This window comes from Chenopodium album, chromosome 4 (genome assembly GCF_948465745.1).
Source record: "Chenopodium album chromosome 4, dcCheAlbu1.1, whole genome shotgun sequence".
Classification (NCBI taxonomy): Eukaryota; Viridiplantae; Streptophyta; class Magnoliopsida; order Caryophyllales; family Amaranthaceae; genus Chenopodium; species Chenopodium album.
The window spans coordinates 25,994,475-26,014,617 of NC_137837.1; the positions used below are offsets into that span (position 1 = coordinate 25,994,475).

Here is a 20,143-nt window from a genome sequence, read left to right on the forward strand (position 1 = left end):
ACTTGTGCACATGCATAAATAATGCATAATGCAATAGATAACAGATGATTGCTGTGTGTTTGTAGCTGAATTGCAGGAAAAAAACCATACAGAGAATGTATTTGTGCAGAACATAAGAACAGGCCATGGCGGTGGTGAAGGAGGTAGTGGTCGTGGAGGCAGTGCAGGGGATGTACAACAGGGAAGACCGCTCAATGGAGCTGGTAATGTCAATAGTCGTAATCACCAACGCCATGGAGCAGGTGTCCACACTTCCAACTGCAACTTCAGCATGCTAATAGTGTTCATCAGTCTTTCTCTGGTTTTGTTATGTTTCTTGTGAGCTTGAAATAAACATTAATGCTCAGCTGTAAACAAAGAAAAGGTGGTCCATTGGAAGGTTAAATGTTGCAAAATTCAGCTTCTGTAATTTAGCATTTGGCAAGGCAGTGAAAGAATACGCTTCAAACTCCCCTTGACCGAACTAAAAACTCAATCCATCCAATCCGAGACATTAAAAATAAGAAAGAATCGAGGATATTGTACTAATTAAACCCAGTTATACGTGTTTAAACAGACTTAACAATCGCAGGGCCAAGAATAATATAACAAGACTAATTTACAAAGTTAAATTTAATTGAGCTTATATTAGTTTAAATTATCGAACTAAAGTAGCTTTCCTTTTGGATGATGTTTTACTGTAAGAATGGTACATAGATATCAACAAAGAAACAGTCCTGATTTAACCCTGCTAAGAACGCCTGAGTTTCCATTGTCATTTTGCCTCTGTCCGCGAGCAATCAGATATTTTGGGCTAAACTATCTGTCGGCTTGTTACATTTGGTAGAGATGGCCTAGAATAATAAGTAGTTGCAGTAGGCAATTTGGAGGCACCTAAGGGCCTGATAGTTTCACAAACTATGGTGGTCTACATGGGGGTGCTTACCGAGCTAGTCGATCACGAGTTGAGGGGTGCTCGACTCAACTCGAAAACTTTTTACATGTGCTCAACTCGTGCTCATTAAAGTTTCGAGCAAATAAAATCTGCTCGACTCGTGCTCATTAAAGTTTTGAGTCGAGTCAAGTAGCTCACGATGATCTGCTCGTTAAAATTTAGTCCTTCTATTATTATATGACTTTATTTGATTTTTTATTCAATTTATATTGTTTTCCTTATTATATATTGATATTATTAAACATTTACTCTTTTTTTTTATGATATAAATTAAGACTTAACAAGTGTCAAATTTGTTTAAAGATAGTAACTTTAATTGCAAATTCTATATTAATATTATATTATCGAGTTGCTCACGAGCTTATCGAGTCGAGTTAGAGCTTGCTCAACTCGTGCTCGTTAACATCTCGAGTCGACTACGAGTTGCTCGCGAGCTTCTCAACTCAATTAGCACCCCTAGGTCTACACATTGAGGTCATTCTTAGAGCTTACTTTGGCTTGGGATATTGACACATCGAGGTCATTACTTCAGTAAGCGATAAGTGCCCTGTTGCTATTTAAGAAAGACTGTGTTATCCCAGTCCGCACCCCTGTGTTGATTGTTTTTGATCGTGTAGTTTTTATCATTATCTCCGGATACATTATTTCATTGAAGTGTTTAGTTTACAAATATATTGCAACACTTAATTTAGTCAGCTACTGGTAATAATATAACCTTCTCTCTAAGGAAAGATTACTAAGTACTGGCTAACAGAATGACGGGTTTAAGAACTACTACTGTTAATATTATGTTAGTTTTTTTGTCACAAAACCGATCAGCTTGATGATTAATAGGAGCTTTGACATGCATGGTCTGTAATCAGGTTTTTACTTGAATCACATGACTATCGAAGAGATCATTCCTGAATACTTTCATGCTTAATTAACACTATTGGAGATTATAGATGATCTGCATCAGTTATAAATTCTGGTTTGGTTTGTAATATACTTCGTACATAAAAAAAAAAAAAAAAAAAAAAAAAAAAAAAAAAAAAAAAAAAAAAAAATTTCCAATCCTTGTTTACGTTATTAGTGTTAACCGATTAACCTAGCTTATTATCTTGGAAAATTTGAGTTTTAAATATGTCAATGCAAATGATGAACAAGATAAAAGAAAAATTAGCGGAAAATTTCAGAACCATAACGTTACAGAGAATCCTCAGAGTTTCAGACCTCAGTTCTTCATTTTACAGTCGGTCATAGCCAGCACCTACATTTGTAAGCAAGGCAGACAAAGTATGTGAATATGAACAAACATATCAAGACGCTTCAATGCTTCCATTCTGGTTCCACAGAAACAGTAAATATCATCATAAGTCATTGAAGTTGACAGACATTGCAGGTTGCTTTGCACATCCACATGCTTTGTACAGCAGTGTGTTCAATATGCCTGTTTCAGAAGTAAAAGCACTTGATTACAAGAACACAAGGATGGAAATGCAGTAAGTGACAAGGATCAGGGAACACAAATGTTAATTGACAATGACTTGGCCTTAAATCTCAGAGAAAAGATCCAACTTACAGAACTTCTGAAAAATTCCTTAACCACACTTAACTACAAGTATATTATTAGACATGAAGACTAGATTATCATACTTTTATGCACTCTTTCTGTCTGAAAATAATCATCACATTATCCCAACCTCACATATTAAAGACTACAACAAAATTAATAAGTATTCGAAAGTAAATGCATATATTGAATATTAATAGATTTAATATTTACAATTTTGGGAAGTTCAATTTTTTCTAACATCCTAAAATAAATGTGTGCCTATTTGTTCGGCAAAAGGATCATCTTTCAAGCAATGCATGTAAGCCGTCATTTTCATCAGAAATTAGATGTCGCATCATACAATACAAAGCGAAATGAGTTTAACTAACCAACTACCCAAAAAACTAAATAATGGGAAATTAGCAGATTTTAATAAATGCATCATTTGCTAATGTAGATACCAGGTTCACATAACATAGCTACTAAATATCAGAGAACTTATTGAATCTGAATTCTTTGAAAGATTAGCAATTCGATACTTCGTATATGATATCTACTCTTGTACAAATTATGTACCTGTAAGAGTTAACTCCACAGTTAACCTCACTTATAAAAAGATCCCAAATTTTGCAATAATTCTGTACCTTGAAATAACTTAAAATTGTACAAGCTGTTCGAGTTTGCGAGTCTGGAAAAACTTGCAACGACCTTTACCACTGGACTCCATCTCCTCGCTGTTTCTCTTGCCTCCTGTGAAACCTAGATTGCTTAGCTTGAGCTGTCGCTTGCCATTCTTGTTAGCTGTGCCATCCTCATCCAAGGCACCATCTGCTTCCCTATAGAAGATATTGGACAAATGAAAAACAATCACACAATTAGAGATTCCCTGAATTTATTTACTGTAAAGCAACCTCAAAAAAATCAGCAGATGTGTGTGGAAGTGTGTGCGTGGGCGTGGTGTCTCAGGGTAGCAAAATGTCAATATTGTTAAATGTTTGAAAATAAATATCATGAATGTTTTTTCTGCACCATCCAAGTGTCTTCTCCCAAGCTCAGAATTAAAACACATCTAAAACTCTGAGATGCTGCAATGGATCCGGGTCAACAACCACTTGGGTCTATGTTAGAGGGGAAGTCAACGGTGGAAAGCAACAAGCCAAGTCCAACGATGGATGCAAAATAAAGCAGGTAACCAAGCACAGCAAGAGAAAATACTCACATACCCTTTGGAGGAAGAAGACAAACAATTGATTAATGAAGCACTTTATGATGGGGCAACAAGTGAAAGAAGAGCTGATTCTCTGTTAGGAGTAGAAGACAACAATCATTAATCATTAGCATGCTTTTGAGTAGAATGTTTGTACTATATAAAGGAGAGATCATTTTGTAGGGTATCCATTAGCAGCCTCAATTTGCTGTCAAAATGTTACAAGGGGTTAGTATCTTGAGGCTACAAGTCTCCTAAATAGCCAATCTTCTCCCCATATAACTTCTCCCTAGTTGAATTAATTACAGTAAATTGCTAGCCTATTACAGATGCATTTGACGCAAGGAAAATATCTCAATCTATGTACGCATCGATCTCTCTAGAAGAGAGAGCAATAAAGAGAGAAAAAAGAGTTCATAAAAACTATAATGACCTATAACACCAGCAAAAAAATGAAATTTGTTGGCAGCTGGCGAAAATGATATGCTCATATGCTGCTAAATCCCAATTATGGATTATATGCCATTTCTCCCTCGATGAAGATACCAGTCAAGGGATGCTGAATTGAGCTCTTATTGGTCGGTAGCAAAGAAAAGGAATCATCCCCTTCAATATATTTGGTTCCTTCTGTATTTATATAGTGTTAAAAATTTTCACTTCACTACCAAATGGCTCACAAGGAAAGAACACAAAAGTTGCCTAAAGCTGATCTGATCTGATACACACACTAAGGTTTTCTCTCTGCTAATGGGGTGTATTTGAGGGTCTATTGTATGTACTAGTAGAGACCATAACTCTAGACATCTATCAATAGACTCCTTTCCTAATCCGCCCATCATGTATTAGAAAAGGCTCGACGGTTTCTGCACATAAAAGACTAAACACACATTAAAAGATGTGTGCTAGCCAAATTATTTTTTAATTGAATAACTTTTTCTTTTTTTTTTTTGGGTGGGCAAAACCATATGGTAGCAGTTATCTTGTATTGTACACGCATATAATTGTATTCCGATCCATATTTCTTGAAAATTTTCCAGTTTATGTATATCAATACAAAGCTTTGATCGCAATATCTCTATTCTCACGTTAGCAAAAAATTATAAAAATTGAATATTTATAATGATGTAGTCATTATGACGAATCAAACTACACCCCATATGACTACATTTGTTCTTGTATATAGAGTGAACAAAGATTCTCTCTCGTTTTTAATAGTTGTAAGATTCCAAATGTAAAGATCATTGTGCAACCAAGGTAATACTTTATTTTGGGCTAAATTGTGTGATAGCGAAAAAGTACAATTATACTTGTATTGAAAATGCATATTATTATATTAAGGTCCATATTTCTTATAATCTCCCACATGGACCAAATACAATTAAATATGTGTGATATTGATAATTGCATAATACTTCCTCCGTCCAATATTATTGCAACCACATGATTTTTACACTATTCACCACTCTTGTTTGACCATATAAAATGATTTATTTGTAAGCAAATTATAGTCATGTGGGATCTTGTTAAATACGCCTCATAAAATACTTTTACAATATCAACTTTTTGTAATTTTTACATTTATACAATTATAGATATTTAACATATAAAATGTGCTTCGCAATATGTGATTTATCCTTGTTGCAATATTATTAGAGAAAGTACTTAATTTGCCTTATATGACAATAACAACGCAAACCTTTTCTAATGCTTTCTAATGATAAATCCCTGGATCAAGTGTGCAAACTTGGGCAATATGGGCATACATTAGGCTCCCTGATGCCAAAGCATAAGGAATAAGGAATTTTTTGCATAACTCTAAACTCAAAATTTGTCTCCCTTAGCCAAAGGGGGTATCACCTAGCTATGCCATAACTTTTTTTAAACGTTCTCGATACAGCTTTTGTGATAGACCAAATAAATTAATATTCCTACCACAAAAGAGGCATCTACAAGATCTTTCAGCTCTAAATGCTTGCTCCCCATAAACTTATGGAAACACACATTCATCTTAAAACCCCGAGACATGCAACTCGTGAAGCACCATTGATGAGAAGCTTGTTTAAGTCCATAGATGGATTTTTTTTTTAATTAACAAACCATTTTCTTTTAATCTTCTGATACAAAGTATAAAGAGAGAAATCCAAATTTTATTTTTGGTTGCCGCAGATAGATGGTTTCTTCAATGTCACCATTGAGAAATGTTGTTTTAACATCCATAATCCATCTAATGTAACTCAAAGTTCAAAATAAGCTACAATTGCCGTCATAATCTTACAGGAGTCTTTAGAAGAAACGGGAAAACAAGTCTCCTTATAATCAATGTCTTCCTCTTAAGTATAGCCCTTAGCGACCAGACGAGCCTTACACTTCATCACATTGCCATTTGAATCCCTCTTGGTCTTACATTTCCATTTACAACCAATGGGTTTCACTCCTTTAGGCAATGGAACAAGGTCCTAAACGCCATTATTGTGTGACAAAAGCATAGCTTTGGTGTTAAGGGCAAAATTCTACAGGACGACAACTGTTTTATGGGTTGTATAATTGTATTGTCAACTTCCAAGAAAAAGCATGTTTGTGAGTAGTAGAGATGCGGATGGTGAAAGGGATGTGTAGGAACACCTTTAAGGTAAGAAAATGGAGAGCTATGATGCTAATGTGGCCATGTGAAAATGTAGAATGGAAGAAGCGTATGAAGGAAAGTAAATAGGCGAGAACATGAGACCAGAAGTCGAGGAAGACCTATGATGACTTGGATGGAAGGAGTCAAGAAGGATAAGAAGAAAGGAGAGGATCATGGTTGAAGATAACTAGAGATGACATCCTGTTTAATGTAGCTGACTCCATCATTGGGGATAAAGGCTTTGATCTTTATAAATGACAATAAGTAATTCTTGTTAATCATTTTTAAAAAGACTGTTGAGTCTCTTTGTTGAGGTGGGGGAGGGTAAAACAGAAGACTATCAACCAAATGAACAAAGTGCTACATATTTTAAGCACTTCACATCACTATATCACCTTGCAGTAATTCATAGACTTCATTCTAGTGTCCAACCATATATGCATATCAAAGAGGTATTAAGCAGTTTTATGTATATGGATCAATTCTCAAGCAATATTAGCAGTATAAAAGTGTAGATTGTCTCACCATAATACTTCAGCGCCATCTTTGAAGTAAGTAGTGCAAGTGCCCCAGCTAAAGCGTACCAATGTAGGGAATCCAAAAATAGAGTGTTTGTGATGTTCCAGCCACGCCTTAGTCTCAGGATCTGCATTATAGGGCATGATAAGATTGCCTAAAGATAAAACCACTTATACAATAGAGTCTCTAGCTACAAACCTCCAGGGTAGCCGGACCCAAAGTTCCTGTGCATGTTTTCTGCTGATTCATCAAAGGTCCAATTACGCAAAGCCCAATCTCTAGTAACCTAATTGTCCAAACAAGTATTGTATGAGAATCATCTTGTATCATTTTAGCAATAGAGACTTGAAGGAAAACACAGATACCTTTGCAACTATGCTGGCTCCACTGACAACAGGGTAAAGACTGTCGGCTTTCTTGGCAACCACAAATTTAATTGATGGAAATCTTTCAGACAACTTCGTACAATACTTGTCAGCGTCTCCAACCGTATCCACAAAGACCTATAATGGGACATCACTGTTAGCTACGTTGCTTAAAAAAAAAAAAAAAAAACATTTAAGTGCAAATATGTGTCAGCCTTGTCAAGCCTTTAGACATTTAAAATGTGGAAAGTAAAGGTGAAGGTGAACTTGTGAGTTTGTGACTACAACTTCTCACTCATCAAATAGAGGAAAGATGAATCAATATAAAAATAAATAAAATAAAATAAAATAAAACCAACTAGTGGACCCTATATTTTACCTGTATGACCATTGCTAAGGCCTTAGCTATCATTTTCTTTTAACTACCCCCAAGTTCTTGTATTGTTGTAGGACACTTGGCACACCAATAAGGGTATGGAATCCTTACTCAACACTTCAGTGCTCACCCACACACTTAAATCACATAATTGTAGAAAAAAATGTGAAAAGATAAGGCAAGACAAGTAGAGCGTGTAGGAAATATGCTCACAAATGGGTTTACTAATATTGTTTTTAATACTCTATAAAGTAAAAGCAATAGTTCTTTTGTTCATGCAATATTGTAGTATGGGGGAGGATCATGCATCCCTAAGCACATATTATGCCTTAAATATCTTACGTTATATAATAATAAAACTTATAAAAAAGAAATAAATATAAATAAAAATAAAAATAAAATAAAAAAATATTATATCATTAACAAGACTCCAAATGACAATATTTTCCATGCACAACTTCTTCTAACAAACCCTTTCACTATGAACATTGTACATTGGTTGTGAAATATTATCTTCACCCTTTAATCTGAACACCCACTCATTCTGAGTACTACTCGTCTACCCTTTATAAATTACTATACGGTTATACCAAATCAAATCTGTGACTAGGTGTATGCTGTCATTATATAGGTATATCTATATGACTAAAGCAACAGATTCTACATGCTGAACAATCTAGTAATAGGACTTTCTTTTAAACTAAAACAACATTAGCATTAGCATCTAGAATATCATAGTCAATTTTAAACATGTTTCTTGTGTTTTCTAACAAAATTCATTACCTGCGTTAGAAGCACCCCCATATTAAGCACTCGTGTGACAAGGCCCATTGCTGATTCATGTGATATTTCATTAAGATTTATCTTACTCCTGTTGGAACAATAGAGAGAGAGAGAGAGAGAGAGAGAGAGAGAGAGTCAAATTAAAGGTAAATCAAATCTCCTAATTGGAAAAAGAAAAAAAATATATATTTCATTAAGATTTATCTCACTCATAGAGAGAAAAAGTTAAACTAAAGGCACATCAAACCTCCCAAATGGAAATATATATATATATATATATATATATATATATATATATATATATATATATATACATTGAATACTTGCTTACTTCTTTAACATTTTGGCCGACAATTCTCGGGGATCTATTACATCAACACTCCAGCCAATAGATTCATTAGCCTTCAATGACTCGAACAATTCCTCCCTTTTCTCTTCCTTGAGAGTTTTTGAATCTGATATATATATTTAGAGGGAATAGAAAAGGTAGTCACGTCTCAGTGGTAGAAAATAACATTTATTCAAGCTAACGAGCTTATACATTTGCATAAAATAAGGTGAGAATGTTGCTGTGGTGTTACTCTATGACAGCATACAGATTTCATAATTTGACACTATTTAGAATTATTAATCACATTAGCGGATAGTATGACAAATTTTCTTAGAATTGCAAGAAGCTGATGTAAAAAGGTTCTAAGGTAATCCCTCCAAGCAAATAAAACCACTAGGGAATAGAACTCATTGTTCTATTCAAGCAAGAAATTAAGAGTTGCAGTTGCTTATATGTCAAATTAGTGTACACCTTTAAAGGTATAAAGTAGTGAATGTTAAAAAGCAGGCCAATTAGCCAAATTGGTATAAAAGTTAGCACCTTTGTGAAATATTGGTATAAAAGTTATCGCCGACGACAAATTAATATAAAAGTTAGCAAGTTGTGACAGATTGGTATAAAAGTTAGTCACCGCACTCACCGGCGGCATATTGGTATAAAAGTTACCATGTGATGACATATTGGTATAAAAGTTTATTAGAGATGACATTTAACCCTCTTTCTTGTTGGAATAATAAGCGTATATTGTACAAATGATTATTCTTATTCTTGTAGCTTAAATCTATTATTTTTTTTATTACCCTTTTTTTTTTCCTTCAAATATTTAATGTAAATTTCTTGGACACTATTAAAAGCCCCAAAAAAAAGTTAAAAGAAAGGAAAAATAGGAAAATATAAAGAAATATTCTAGATTATGCAGCAAGAAAAATAACAAGATCAAACTCTTTAATTAAATATTTTCAAGATTATATTGAGCTTTTTTTTTCCAATATTCAATTTTATATAAATATATTTGCTCCCGACTTCTTAAATATTACAACTTATTACATGTCAATTTTAACTTTTGAGACATTAAATTATAAAAATTTCTCTTTCCATCCATTTATTGAGATTTTTTTTTTAACTCACAATTTATTTTTATTTTTTGTTATTATTTGTCGATTATTTTAGGTGAATGAGTATGGAGGAGATTTTTTTTTTTTTTTTTTTTGAATAGCTTGGAGGAGAATTATTTAGCATAAAATGAGAACTAACAACAACAACAAAAAAAAAAAAAAAAAAAAAAAAAAAAAAAAAAAAACCCTCATTCGGCAAGAAAAGAAGGGTGCAATGTCACAACTTGCAACTTTTTATACTAATTTGTTGCAATTTGTTAACTTAAACGCTAATATGCCACCAGTGATTAACTTTTTTACCAATCAGTCAAACTTGCTAACTTTTATACCAATATGTCGCCGGCGATAACTTTTATACCAATATGTCACAAGGGTTCTAACTTTTATACCAATTTGGCTAAGGACTGTTAAAGCATCCCCTTAACCAAACCATTCCACCCCTCTCCACCTCCTACCCACATGATATTCTAGAACATATATTTTGTCAATGCGGTGCAATGGGAAACCTGTGGACTAGTTTAACAACACTACGTAGCAAAAGTAGGTTCCTGTCAACATCCCTAGTACTAGAAGAGTAGAAGATACCATGATTCAAGTAATATTGATCCTTTTATTTCAGCTAGAATTATTATTTATAGGGAAAAATAGATTTAATTCTACAATTAATATAAAGAGCTACCAATAAGGAGCTACCACCACATACTTCTCATTGGTATTTGATAAATGGTTTTTTAGCTCTATGGAGCTATTTTTATTACTAAATATAGTTAGTATGAATTTTGTAGGAATTTTCGGTGAATACTGAGGCAAATAGACCTCTATGAGATACTAGAATTGGACCGCATTATGTATGACAGTTTATTTAAAGCTAAGAGATAAGCGCCTGATCGACTTTAAGTCCGGAACGTCAGCAAGAAATTGTCAAAGTATAACAGCTCAATTGGGCGAACATTAGACCGATCGGACGCATGTATTTTGTAGGCCAGTTTTAGCTTTCTTTTGTAATCGTCTTTAAGAGAAGTATTTAAATTTTGTTGAAGAATTCTTAAGCACGTTTTTAATTAATTTCTTTCGGCTTTAGGTTTTAGAGAGATTTTTAGTATTAAGAACACTTTTCATCTATTAATTTTTTATTCAAGTTTTCATAATTACTAGTACAAATTTCCTTAAGTTTGGTATTGTTTCTCACCTCTTTTATTGCTTAGTCTTAATTATTGTTTTCAATATGTTAGAAATAATTGGTTTGTTAAGATTAGATCTAACTATGGGTGAGTAGTTTAATTTTAGCATTTTTAGAGATTTATTAATTAATATGGAAGGATAATTAGTTCTTGTTAATTTTTTATGTTGCAAGTAAATTTCATATTGACTGTATGAATTAAATGAGTTTCAATTAAAGCTTTGACTTCTTTCTTTCTTCATCCTTTCTTATTTTTATTCACTCTCTTATTCTCTCACTTTCTCTCTCTAAACTCCAACCAAAATACTCATTTTCTTTAGATTTTCTACTTAGATCATCATATTTCTCAACATCATTGTGATCCCTTTCCATTCTTTATCCTCTAACAAGAATTTTTCATTTTTCTTCATTTTTTCAAGGTTCCCATTTTTTAAGTTAGAGAGAAAGCTTCAATCAAACATCAATGGCACCTAAGGAAGCTTTAAAGAGGAAAAAGGGAGAAAGTTTGAGGGCAAAGAAGCAACAACAACAACAAATTTCAGTGGAACACGAGAGTTTTGGAAACAATGACTACTCGGAGGTTGTTTTTGCAACACAACAACAACGAGATAAGTTTCAACACCTTCAAACTCACCCTTTAATTCCAACTAGATTTATTCATGATAATTCTTTAAATGTTATTGGTATTAAGAGCAACTTAAATGGGTTTTTACAGGTGTTGGTATGGGTTCATTCTTTACTATGCGCCATTTTACGTATCAACGTTAAACAGATGAATTTCTAATTCCATTGAAGTCTGAAAAAACGTAAAGCAATTACTGTAATTTACTTTAGATTGATTAATCGGGACAATCGTATGAAATTTAGGGATTTTGCACTTTTGTTTTGTTTAGATGATAATTTGAATCTCGACCCTCCAGTCAACGGACCTTACAATGTGTGATTTTTGGATGAAATTAAATGAGGAGGTAGTTGCGTCACCACAACAGGACAAAGCTTCACTCTGTCACCACAACCTTTCCCTAACAACCCTTTATAATAAGCCACAAAAGCATTAGAAATCTGCTTAGGAGACTCAGACCAACCTCCATCAGTCCCTTTAATAGCTATCACTCTCTTCTTGTATTTTCTCATCTTAATACTTCTATGAAAATATTTAGTATTCTCATCCCCTACCTGCAGCCAGAGAAAGCCAAGAAAAATACTGCTCTCTATCTTGAGCAAATTCAGTCAGCAGCCGGCTCTCCTTCACTTTTAAGCAGTATCAGCCATACATTTTTTAATATCCTTCTGCATTTTACCCAACTCATGCTTAAGCTTATCATATTGCATCTCAATATCTGCAAAATCAGTTCTATGCAGAGTTTTCAGCTCTTTAAGCAATTTCAGCTTCTTAACCACCATATACATCTCCACTCTATACATCCTGGTGTCCCAAACGTTCTTCACAATTTCAAGAAACTGAGGATGTAAAGTCCACATATCCAGAAATTTGAAGTTAGACTTGTGACTACCCCTTATATCATCAATATGTAGAACAGCAGGACAATGATCAAAAGATAGCTCAGGCATATAATTAACAAAAGAGCTAGGATAAGCAGCAATCCAGAAACCCTACTATCCCCCTCTTGCTTATTATTCCAAGTAAAAGTGCTTCCAATACTTTTCATATCCAGCACACCACTAGAGTGCACACAATCCCTAAAATCTTCAATCTCAGACAAAGATATAGGTCTTCCTATTCTATCAGAGTAGTTTAGAGGAGAGTTAAAATCCCCAACAACCTCTGCTAATATCCTTGATCAAACACCACAACTCCTCTCTTTCCTTCCCATCATTCATACCATACACCACAGTAAAATGAAAATCAAAAGAAAGAGCACAATTTCTAACCTTCAAATAAATAAGCTGAGCATGATTATACAGAATCTGAACCTGAAAGAAATCAGGCAGCCAGGCCACCAGAATTCTGCCACCCTTAACCAGGGAAAAATTAGTGGTAATTCCCCAGAAACAAATGAGCATGAATCCCCCGAAAATTAGCCTGCTTAAGCTTTGTCTCAAGCAAACAACACAACCCTATGTCCCAAAAGGAAGTTCTTAACCTCCTCCTGCTTTGAGAGGCCATTTATGCCCCTCACATTCCAAACTCAAATCCTATCCATGAACCTCCTTCAGCCTAGAGTGGGGGCGCCACACCGCCACCCTTGTTTTCAACATCACCACCATGGTACAGTTGCTCAAAAGGATTGCTGATCAGAATATCTTCTTGAACATGCACACCCTTTTTGCCATACTCACCTCCTCCCTTCCCAGCTACTTGCCAGGTCTCAAGAGAAGGGTTCAACACACTAGTTCCTGGCTGTTTCTCTGTGACAGCAAGCATATCTCAAGCACTCAACTGATCCTGTCTCTTATTAGGTTCAACCTATCAATCAGAGTTTTAAAATCTAGCTTACTATTGATTGAGTCAAAACCACGTAAAGAGGGAAGCACGGGAACGAGAAATAACAAGCCATGGAAAAATAAACAAGTTTTAAATCAGCGGAACTAAAGGACAATTGGTGTCCCATGATATAATGACAGTTCAGGATCATATAATAACAAGCAAGCCTCGGTAAATTGGCTCTGATTTTTCTGGCGGAATTTAGAAACCTATAGACAGAAGGATATAAATGAAATCTCCCTTACAAACTAATTTTTTTTCAGGATAGCTTCCTCATAGACCCCCTGTAAATATACAATATTAGGAACATGTCTCGTTCGATCAGGAATCCAGGCCAATTCTTTTTAGCAAACCTTTGTATACGGATCAGATCTCAGTTCAACTTCAAGAGCATCCTACATGCTTCTTTACAGATTGATCTTATCTTACCTTATACATGCATCATCTTACAATTCACCTTCGCCAACTAAGTGCTTTAAAGAAAAAAAAAACAGCTACAAATGAAAAATAATTCAATCCAACCTACCACTTGTGGATGGATCACACAACTCCTTCAAACATTTCTGGTTATATCCATTAGAATTCTAAAGTAAAAGAAATCTTAGATGACCTCAATCTCACCATACGCTTTTTGGGTTATACTTCTATAGTAGGCATAATTGATTTTATAGATGCAACAAAACCAAACATGTAGGAAGTCAGATACATTTAGGAAAATAATGAACTCTCTACCCCTAATAAATGTCTCAATTTCAAGTGATACAGGTTTTGAGAAAATTTCAAAGGAATTGAATGTAGGAAATTTCTACAAAACAGGATATACTATTAGAAGATATATTATTTGGTACATCCAAGTGGATGATGAGGGTATTCACTTTGGGATGGGAGGGTTATTCACCAAAAAATTTAGCTCACAAAAGTCACAAAGCTAGCAGCAAGCTTCCATAGCACTACTTCTGGAATTATGCATTGCTTAATTACCAACTCTACCCACAAGTATACCATTGTCAGACTTGACCCAGTCACTTCCGAAGTTTGGGAGCTATTATTCTTCAAGATTTGACTAATACTTAAGACAACTCCAATTCTAAAAGCACCAAAGAGAGCATTGAAATCCAAAATGAAACAGGGTAAGTTCATAAACTACTCCATCAAAAAGAAGCAAAAATTATCTTCTTGGGTGGACTTTTAATAACTTTCAAAAGCATAAGCTGGAAACATGGCTGACAACACCTTGTTTTTCAAGCATGTGGTAGACTAGTAGGAACTTTTTCAACTGTACCAATATAGTTTCTAGATGAGCAGCTTATCTCAAACATATGTTTCTCTGCATGTTAGCAGCCATCATATTTAAGACAGGTTTGGGTTCTAATATACTCCCTCCGTTTTTAAATACTTGCTCCACTTTCCTTTTCCGGCCGTTTTTAAATACTTGCTTCATTTCCTTATTTAGAAAGCTTTTACAATATTTAATTAATTTCTCTCACCAAGTGGTCCCAACAATACTAGTTCCATATTCTCTCTCCTTCAATTCTCTCCACTACTTTTGGTTTTTTACAATTTTTTATTCTTCCACCAACCCCACTACTTCCATATTTTATTACTTTCTCCAAATTCTCCTAAAACTCCGCGCATGGAGAAATGGAGCAAGTATTTAAAAACGGAGGGAGTAAGAATATGAAATTAAGATATATGGAGTAGTAATAATTCTCCAAGTTTAAGATCTTTATATAATGAGCAACAATCAACTTTGTTCTAAGAATGTGTCAAAAAATAAATAAATAAATAAAAATAAAAATAAAAATAAAACTTTGTACTAAGATTAGTGGCTCTTTATAGTGGGAGAATCAATGGACCAAAAGCATACAAAAAACGAATAAAATCTGTCAAAGAATGGATTGCAACTTAAGAAAATGAGGTTCTACAATCAGCATGAATATTCTCGGTAAAGCGTGAAAAACTTGAACCAAGCATGGCTCGCACAAGTTATTCTAAGGCACACATACCAGACACATATATAAACCCATGCCATGTCGTTAAAACCTGTAAAATACCTTTAACAACAACGCAATGACGATGAGCCACGCATACCGCAATTGGTTTGAAACAATTTCGGTCAGAATGCAAAACTCTTAAACTAGAGATCCTTTAAATGGATAAAATCCAAACAGAACTTTATCTCCTCTTCGTCCAAAAAAAAAAAAAAAAACGGAACTTTATATCCTCAACAGACAGAAGAGCTTTTTTCTACCCATTTCTTAAATTTCGAAGATTATGTCCTTAAGCCATTAATGATTCATTTATCACTGCAAACAAAATAGGGAAAAAAGTTCCACCATTTAATATATAATTTACTTACATTCCCAACTTAATTTCAATATAAACCAAAATCCCCATCAATTTTATCCTTATCCTGCTCATCAATCCCCTAACCTGAACACACCCTTAAATCACCATCCACATACCAAAAGCCGGGAAAACCGGTGCATCCTCCATAACCAATACGAGCCAATTCCAATTATTTTACATTCCGGTTGATGAAAAAAAATAAAAAACTTTACCAGCTTTGAATTAACAGCAAAATCAAGCATTAGCGCTAATTGTTTAATCAACTTATTAAACCAATCTACCAACAAATCATTAAAGCCCCAGATATATTAGACCAAATTATCTTTAAAAAAAACAATTAATTTACAAATCAATAAAACGACAAATCTTAAAGCAAAATTAAATTGAAATTTTCGAAAAAATAAAAAAGGGAGAAAACCTGCAAATTCCAATGAAGCAAGAGTCTTCTGAAAAGAAACAGCACAGTACAAGCATCCATACACCATTGGACCTGAACCCAGAAACAGCATTTTAATTAGTAAATTAAACATAATCGAAAAAAGAAATTAGATATTGGATGAAGCATGAAGATTTTTTGTAAAATAGAAGAAAAAAAGGGGAAAACAAACCTAGTACAGGGCCTCTACCAGCTTCATCGATACCCATCATACAAGGCTCTAATGCCCAATTGGGTAGTGCTCCATCTGATTCCATCTTCGTCTTTTTCTCTTTCTCTCTCTGTAGTTGTGTTTCCCGCCAGAAACCACGACTAGGGAGGAGGCTAAACTAGAGAGTGTTGTAGTACTATAAGCAATCGGTGAGCAAAAATATTGGACCGCTTACCCTATATACGAAGAGCTGCAATTCTAAATATATATTCCCTTCCTTTTTAAATAGTTGCTCCACTATTTTTTTCCGGCCGTTTTTAAATACTTGCTCTATTTTCCTATTTAAAAAGTTTTTACAATATTTAATTCATTTCTTTCACTTGGTGGATCCAACATAAATCATATTTTATTAATTTTATATTCTCTCTCCTCCAATTTTCATCACTACTTTTGCTTTTTACAATTTTTTATTCTTCCACCTACCCCACTACCTCCATATTTTATTACTTTCTCCAATTTCTCCTAAAACTCCGCGTATAAAGAAATGGAGCAAGTATTTAGAAATGGAGGGAATACGTTTTTCAAAAATTTCCAATATACCTTCTGCATCAGTGCATTAGCAAGTGGGGAAAAAAATTAATTCGACTTAAAATATAAACCAACACTAGTAGAAAAAATGCTATTTGTAACGCCCTATTAGTAACTGGCGTATATTATGCTAGTTACGAAAGCATCAATAGTAACCGACTAAGATAATGCCAGTTACAAATTTCATGACATTAGTAACCAACATAGTAAATGTCAGTTACTAATATGTGGTTTATCATTATTTGAAGTTTTATTAGTAACTGACTAAATAAATGTCAGTTACAAATGTTTAGTCACAAAAAATTTGACTAAAAAACTTGTAACTAGCTTACAAACGCCAGTTACAAATACTTAGTCAAAGAAAATTTGACCAAAGCGTTTGTAACTAGCTTATAAACGCCAATTACAAATAGTAAGTCAAAAAAAAGTTGACCAAAACATTTGTAACTAGCTTATAAACGCCAGTTACAAATAATAAGTCAAGAAAAGTTGACCAAAATATTTGTAACTAGCTTACAAACGCCAGTTACAAATAATAAGTCAAAGTACATTTGACCAAAAATTTTGTAACTAGCTTACAAATGTTGGTTATAAATAATAAGTCTAATAATAATTTTTGTTTTTTTTAAAAGCAACAAATATTAAGTTTTCTACTTTCCCTTAATTTTATTTATTTTTCATTAAATTTTTTTTTTTTTTTGAAAAGTAATTTTCATTTAAATTTTGATTAAAGGTAAAAAAAATAATAAAATTAAAGTAGCTAGTATTATTCAGGTTTCTTATTTTACTTCCCTCCTACTAAGTAGATTAACTTACCAAAAAAAAAAAAAAGCAAATTACATCAAAAAAAAAAAAAAAAAACTAGAGCGAGAGTCTCTAGAGTAAGAAACTCCTTGAGTGAGTAAAGTCTCACACATATTCTTCTAACTTTCTTCCCTGTTCTTCTTCTCACTTTATCTTTCAAGTGTTCTCCTTTCACTGTTCAATTTTTTTTTTTTTTTCTTTCTTAGGAATTATCGTTCTTATAGAATTATGTCTCGTTTTATAGTTCCGAACACTTTTGTTTATCCTCACTACATAGGAGAGGATTATATTCCTCCTCCTCCTCTTGATGATGGGTTAAATTTAGATTGGAGTTGTAGTGTAATTGGGCGTTGTTGGGATGATAGGAAGGATTTCAATCCTATTATGGTTCAGCGTTTAGTGTCGCGCTTTTGGCTCTTAAGGGCTCCAGTTCGTGTGTTTCCTTATGGTCAGGACTATATCTTCTTCTGTGGCACTCCGGAGGATGCAGATGAACTTGATTCGAGGGGCTGGGTTCGTTTCCGGGGTGGTATGTTCGTTCTTCAACGTCTACGGGGTCATTCGGTTCCTCTCAATCTCAACCTACACTTAGTGGATTTATGGGTTCAAGTAGAGGGTCTTCCGGTTCGCTATTCAACACCGAATATAGCAGCCACTGTTCTTTCACATGTCGGAGATGTCACAATGGTTGAAGACTCTATTGGTCAGTTTCCCATACCTCACCCTCGTGTTAAAATTCTAGTTGACTTATCATTGCCTTTGATTCCCGTGTTATTTTCCTACTATTAATAATCAAGTCACGTGGGTTCGATTTAAATATGAGGGTATATTTAGATTTTGCAAAAAGTGTGGATTTGTCGGGCATGGTGGGGATTCTTGTGTCGCGAATCAAGCATCAATTAACTACCATCTAGAAGCTCGCTTCCGTCAGATCCACGAAAGCGATGCTCGTGTACTATATGGTCCTACAAATTCTAAATTATACTCCAATGCTCTTCATGGAATTCGTCCAGTTCGTTCAAATTGGACCACGGAGTTGTTTTTTGATGGTTATGACGATGCGGACCCGCTGGAGAATTCGGCTGATTCTCGGCCGACGGACTATGACAGTGGTGGTCTAGGCCTTCCCTTTGCTTCAGATGATTCAAGGTTTGGGTCTACAATTAACGACCACGCTATGACCGACTCTTTTCCGGGTTTGTCTCCGCCACCAGCACACCTGGTGTCTTTCGTAGCCGCGACCATGAGGTTCGGCGGAGAAATCTCGGGAATAGTCGTTTTCTTCGAGAAGAGCTTGAAACACAAGATCAAGTTGACTCCTCTACACCACGTGTCACTCATGCTATCCCTGTTAGGGATCGGTGGCAGTTTGAGGTAAATCGAAACTCAGAAGATAACAACGAAGGCTCTTTGTTAAATAGCTCACGTGAAGGTTGGCGGCGGTATTTGGATTCTTCTGATATTCAAGGTTGGTCAGATAATTCTCATAATGTTTCACGTGAAATGGGTCGCAACGATTCGGGCTGGGCTTTAAACTCAAGGATTATCTCTTCTGAAATAAGCTCCCCTGTGTCTTTTGACTCTTTTTCAAATGGGCTAGATGGTTCTTCTTTTCTGGGCTTGCCCAATTTGAATGACGACCCCTATTTTCAAGCCTCCCAGTATTTTACGGGTACGGATCAGGTAGTACCCACTCCAAACTTGGCACCTCCTACGTTTTCTCCTCCCCCAATGGGTCCTTCTGGCCCAATTTATGAAGATCCCTTTGGAGCGGGTCCGAGCAACTGGGAGCATCAGACAGCTGCTGTTTCTCCTTCACCGTCACTGTCGTCTTCTTTCCCAGTTGAAAGTTCAGAACGTTCTGGGTGTGTAGCTGATTCTTTCTCCGAAGCTTTTGAGTTTTTGCCCTCTTCGGATTTGATGGCAGAGGAGAATTTGGTGGATATCGAGCAGCTTGGTTCGGAGCATAATTTCCCGGATTCAAATTCGGGCTGGGTAATTCCCATGGATTGCTCTCCTCCATCCTCGCCTTCTTCACTGGATGTTATCGTCTCTTCTTCTCCTAAAACTCAGACTTGCTCCCCTCTGCGTAAAGTTGGAAGCAAGTTAAGGTCTTATTCTAGCCTTAAACTGCGGAAAAGTAGAGAAAAAGTGTGGGAATGGGTTAAGCAACACAGTCCGCGTAAAAGGGCAGGGGGGATGTTAACCCCAACGGCTCCGCCATTTCCTGATAATCAGCAGCACCTTCTTGAAAATGAGCAGAAGCAGCATGGTTTAGCTTCGCCTCGTCTTCCTTGTTTTCTCCCATACAAGAAGCGCAAGGCTGATATTGATTCTACTTCACACTTCTCTTCTGAGGGTTCGGTGACTTCCCGGGACAAGTCACCAGGGACTGGATGAAA

General features: G+C 35.0%; 1 protein-coding gene across 1 annotated transcript; it reads right to left on the minus strand.

Annotated features, from left to right (window-relative positions):
* Window positions 1-2,072: 2,072 nt before the first annotated feature.
* Window positions 2,073-16,581, minus strand: LOC145626875 (ribonuclease H2 subunit A-like). Its single transcript, XM_081679344.1, has 9 exons — window positions 16,371-16,581; window positions 16,181-16,252; window positions 8,673-8,796; window positions 8,342-8,429; window positions 7,183-7,320; window positions 7,016-7,103; window positions 6,824-6,944; window positions 3,113-3,304; window positions 2,073-2,363 (listed from the first exon to the last, which is right to left on the minus strand). Exons 1-8 carry the CDS (start codon window positions 16,453-16,455, stop codon window positions 3,124-3,126), a joined length of 897 nt encoding a protein of 298 aa, XP_081535470.1. The 5' UTR covers window positions 16,456-16,581; the 3' UTR covers window positions 2,073-2,363; window positions 3,113-3,123.
* Between the last annotated feature and the right edge of the window lie 3,562 nt (window positions 16,582-20,143).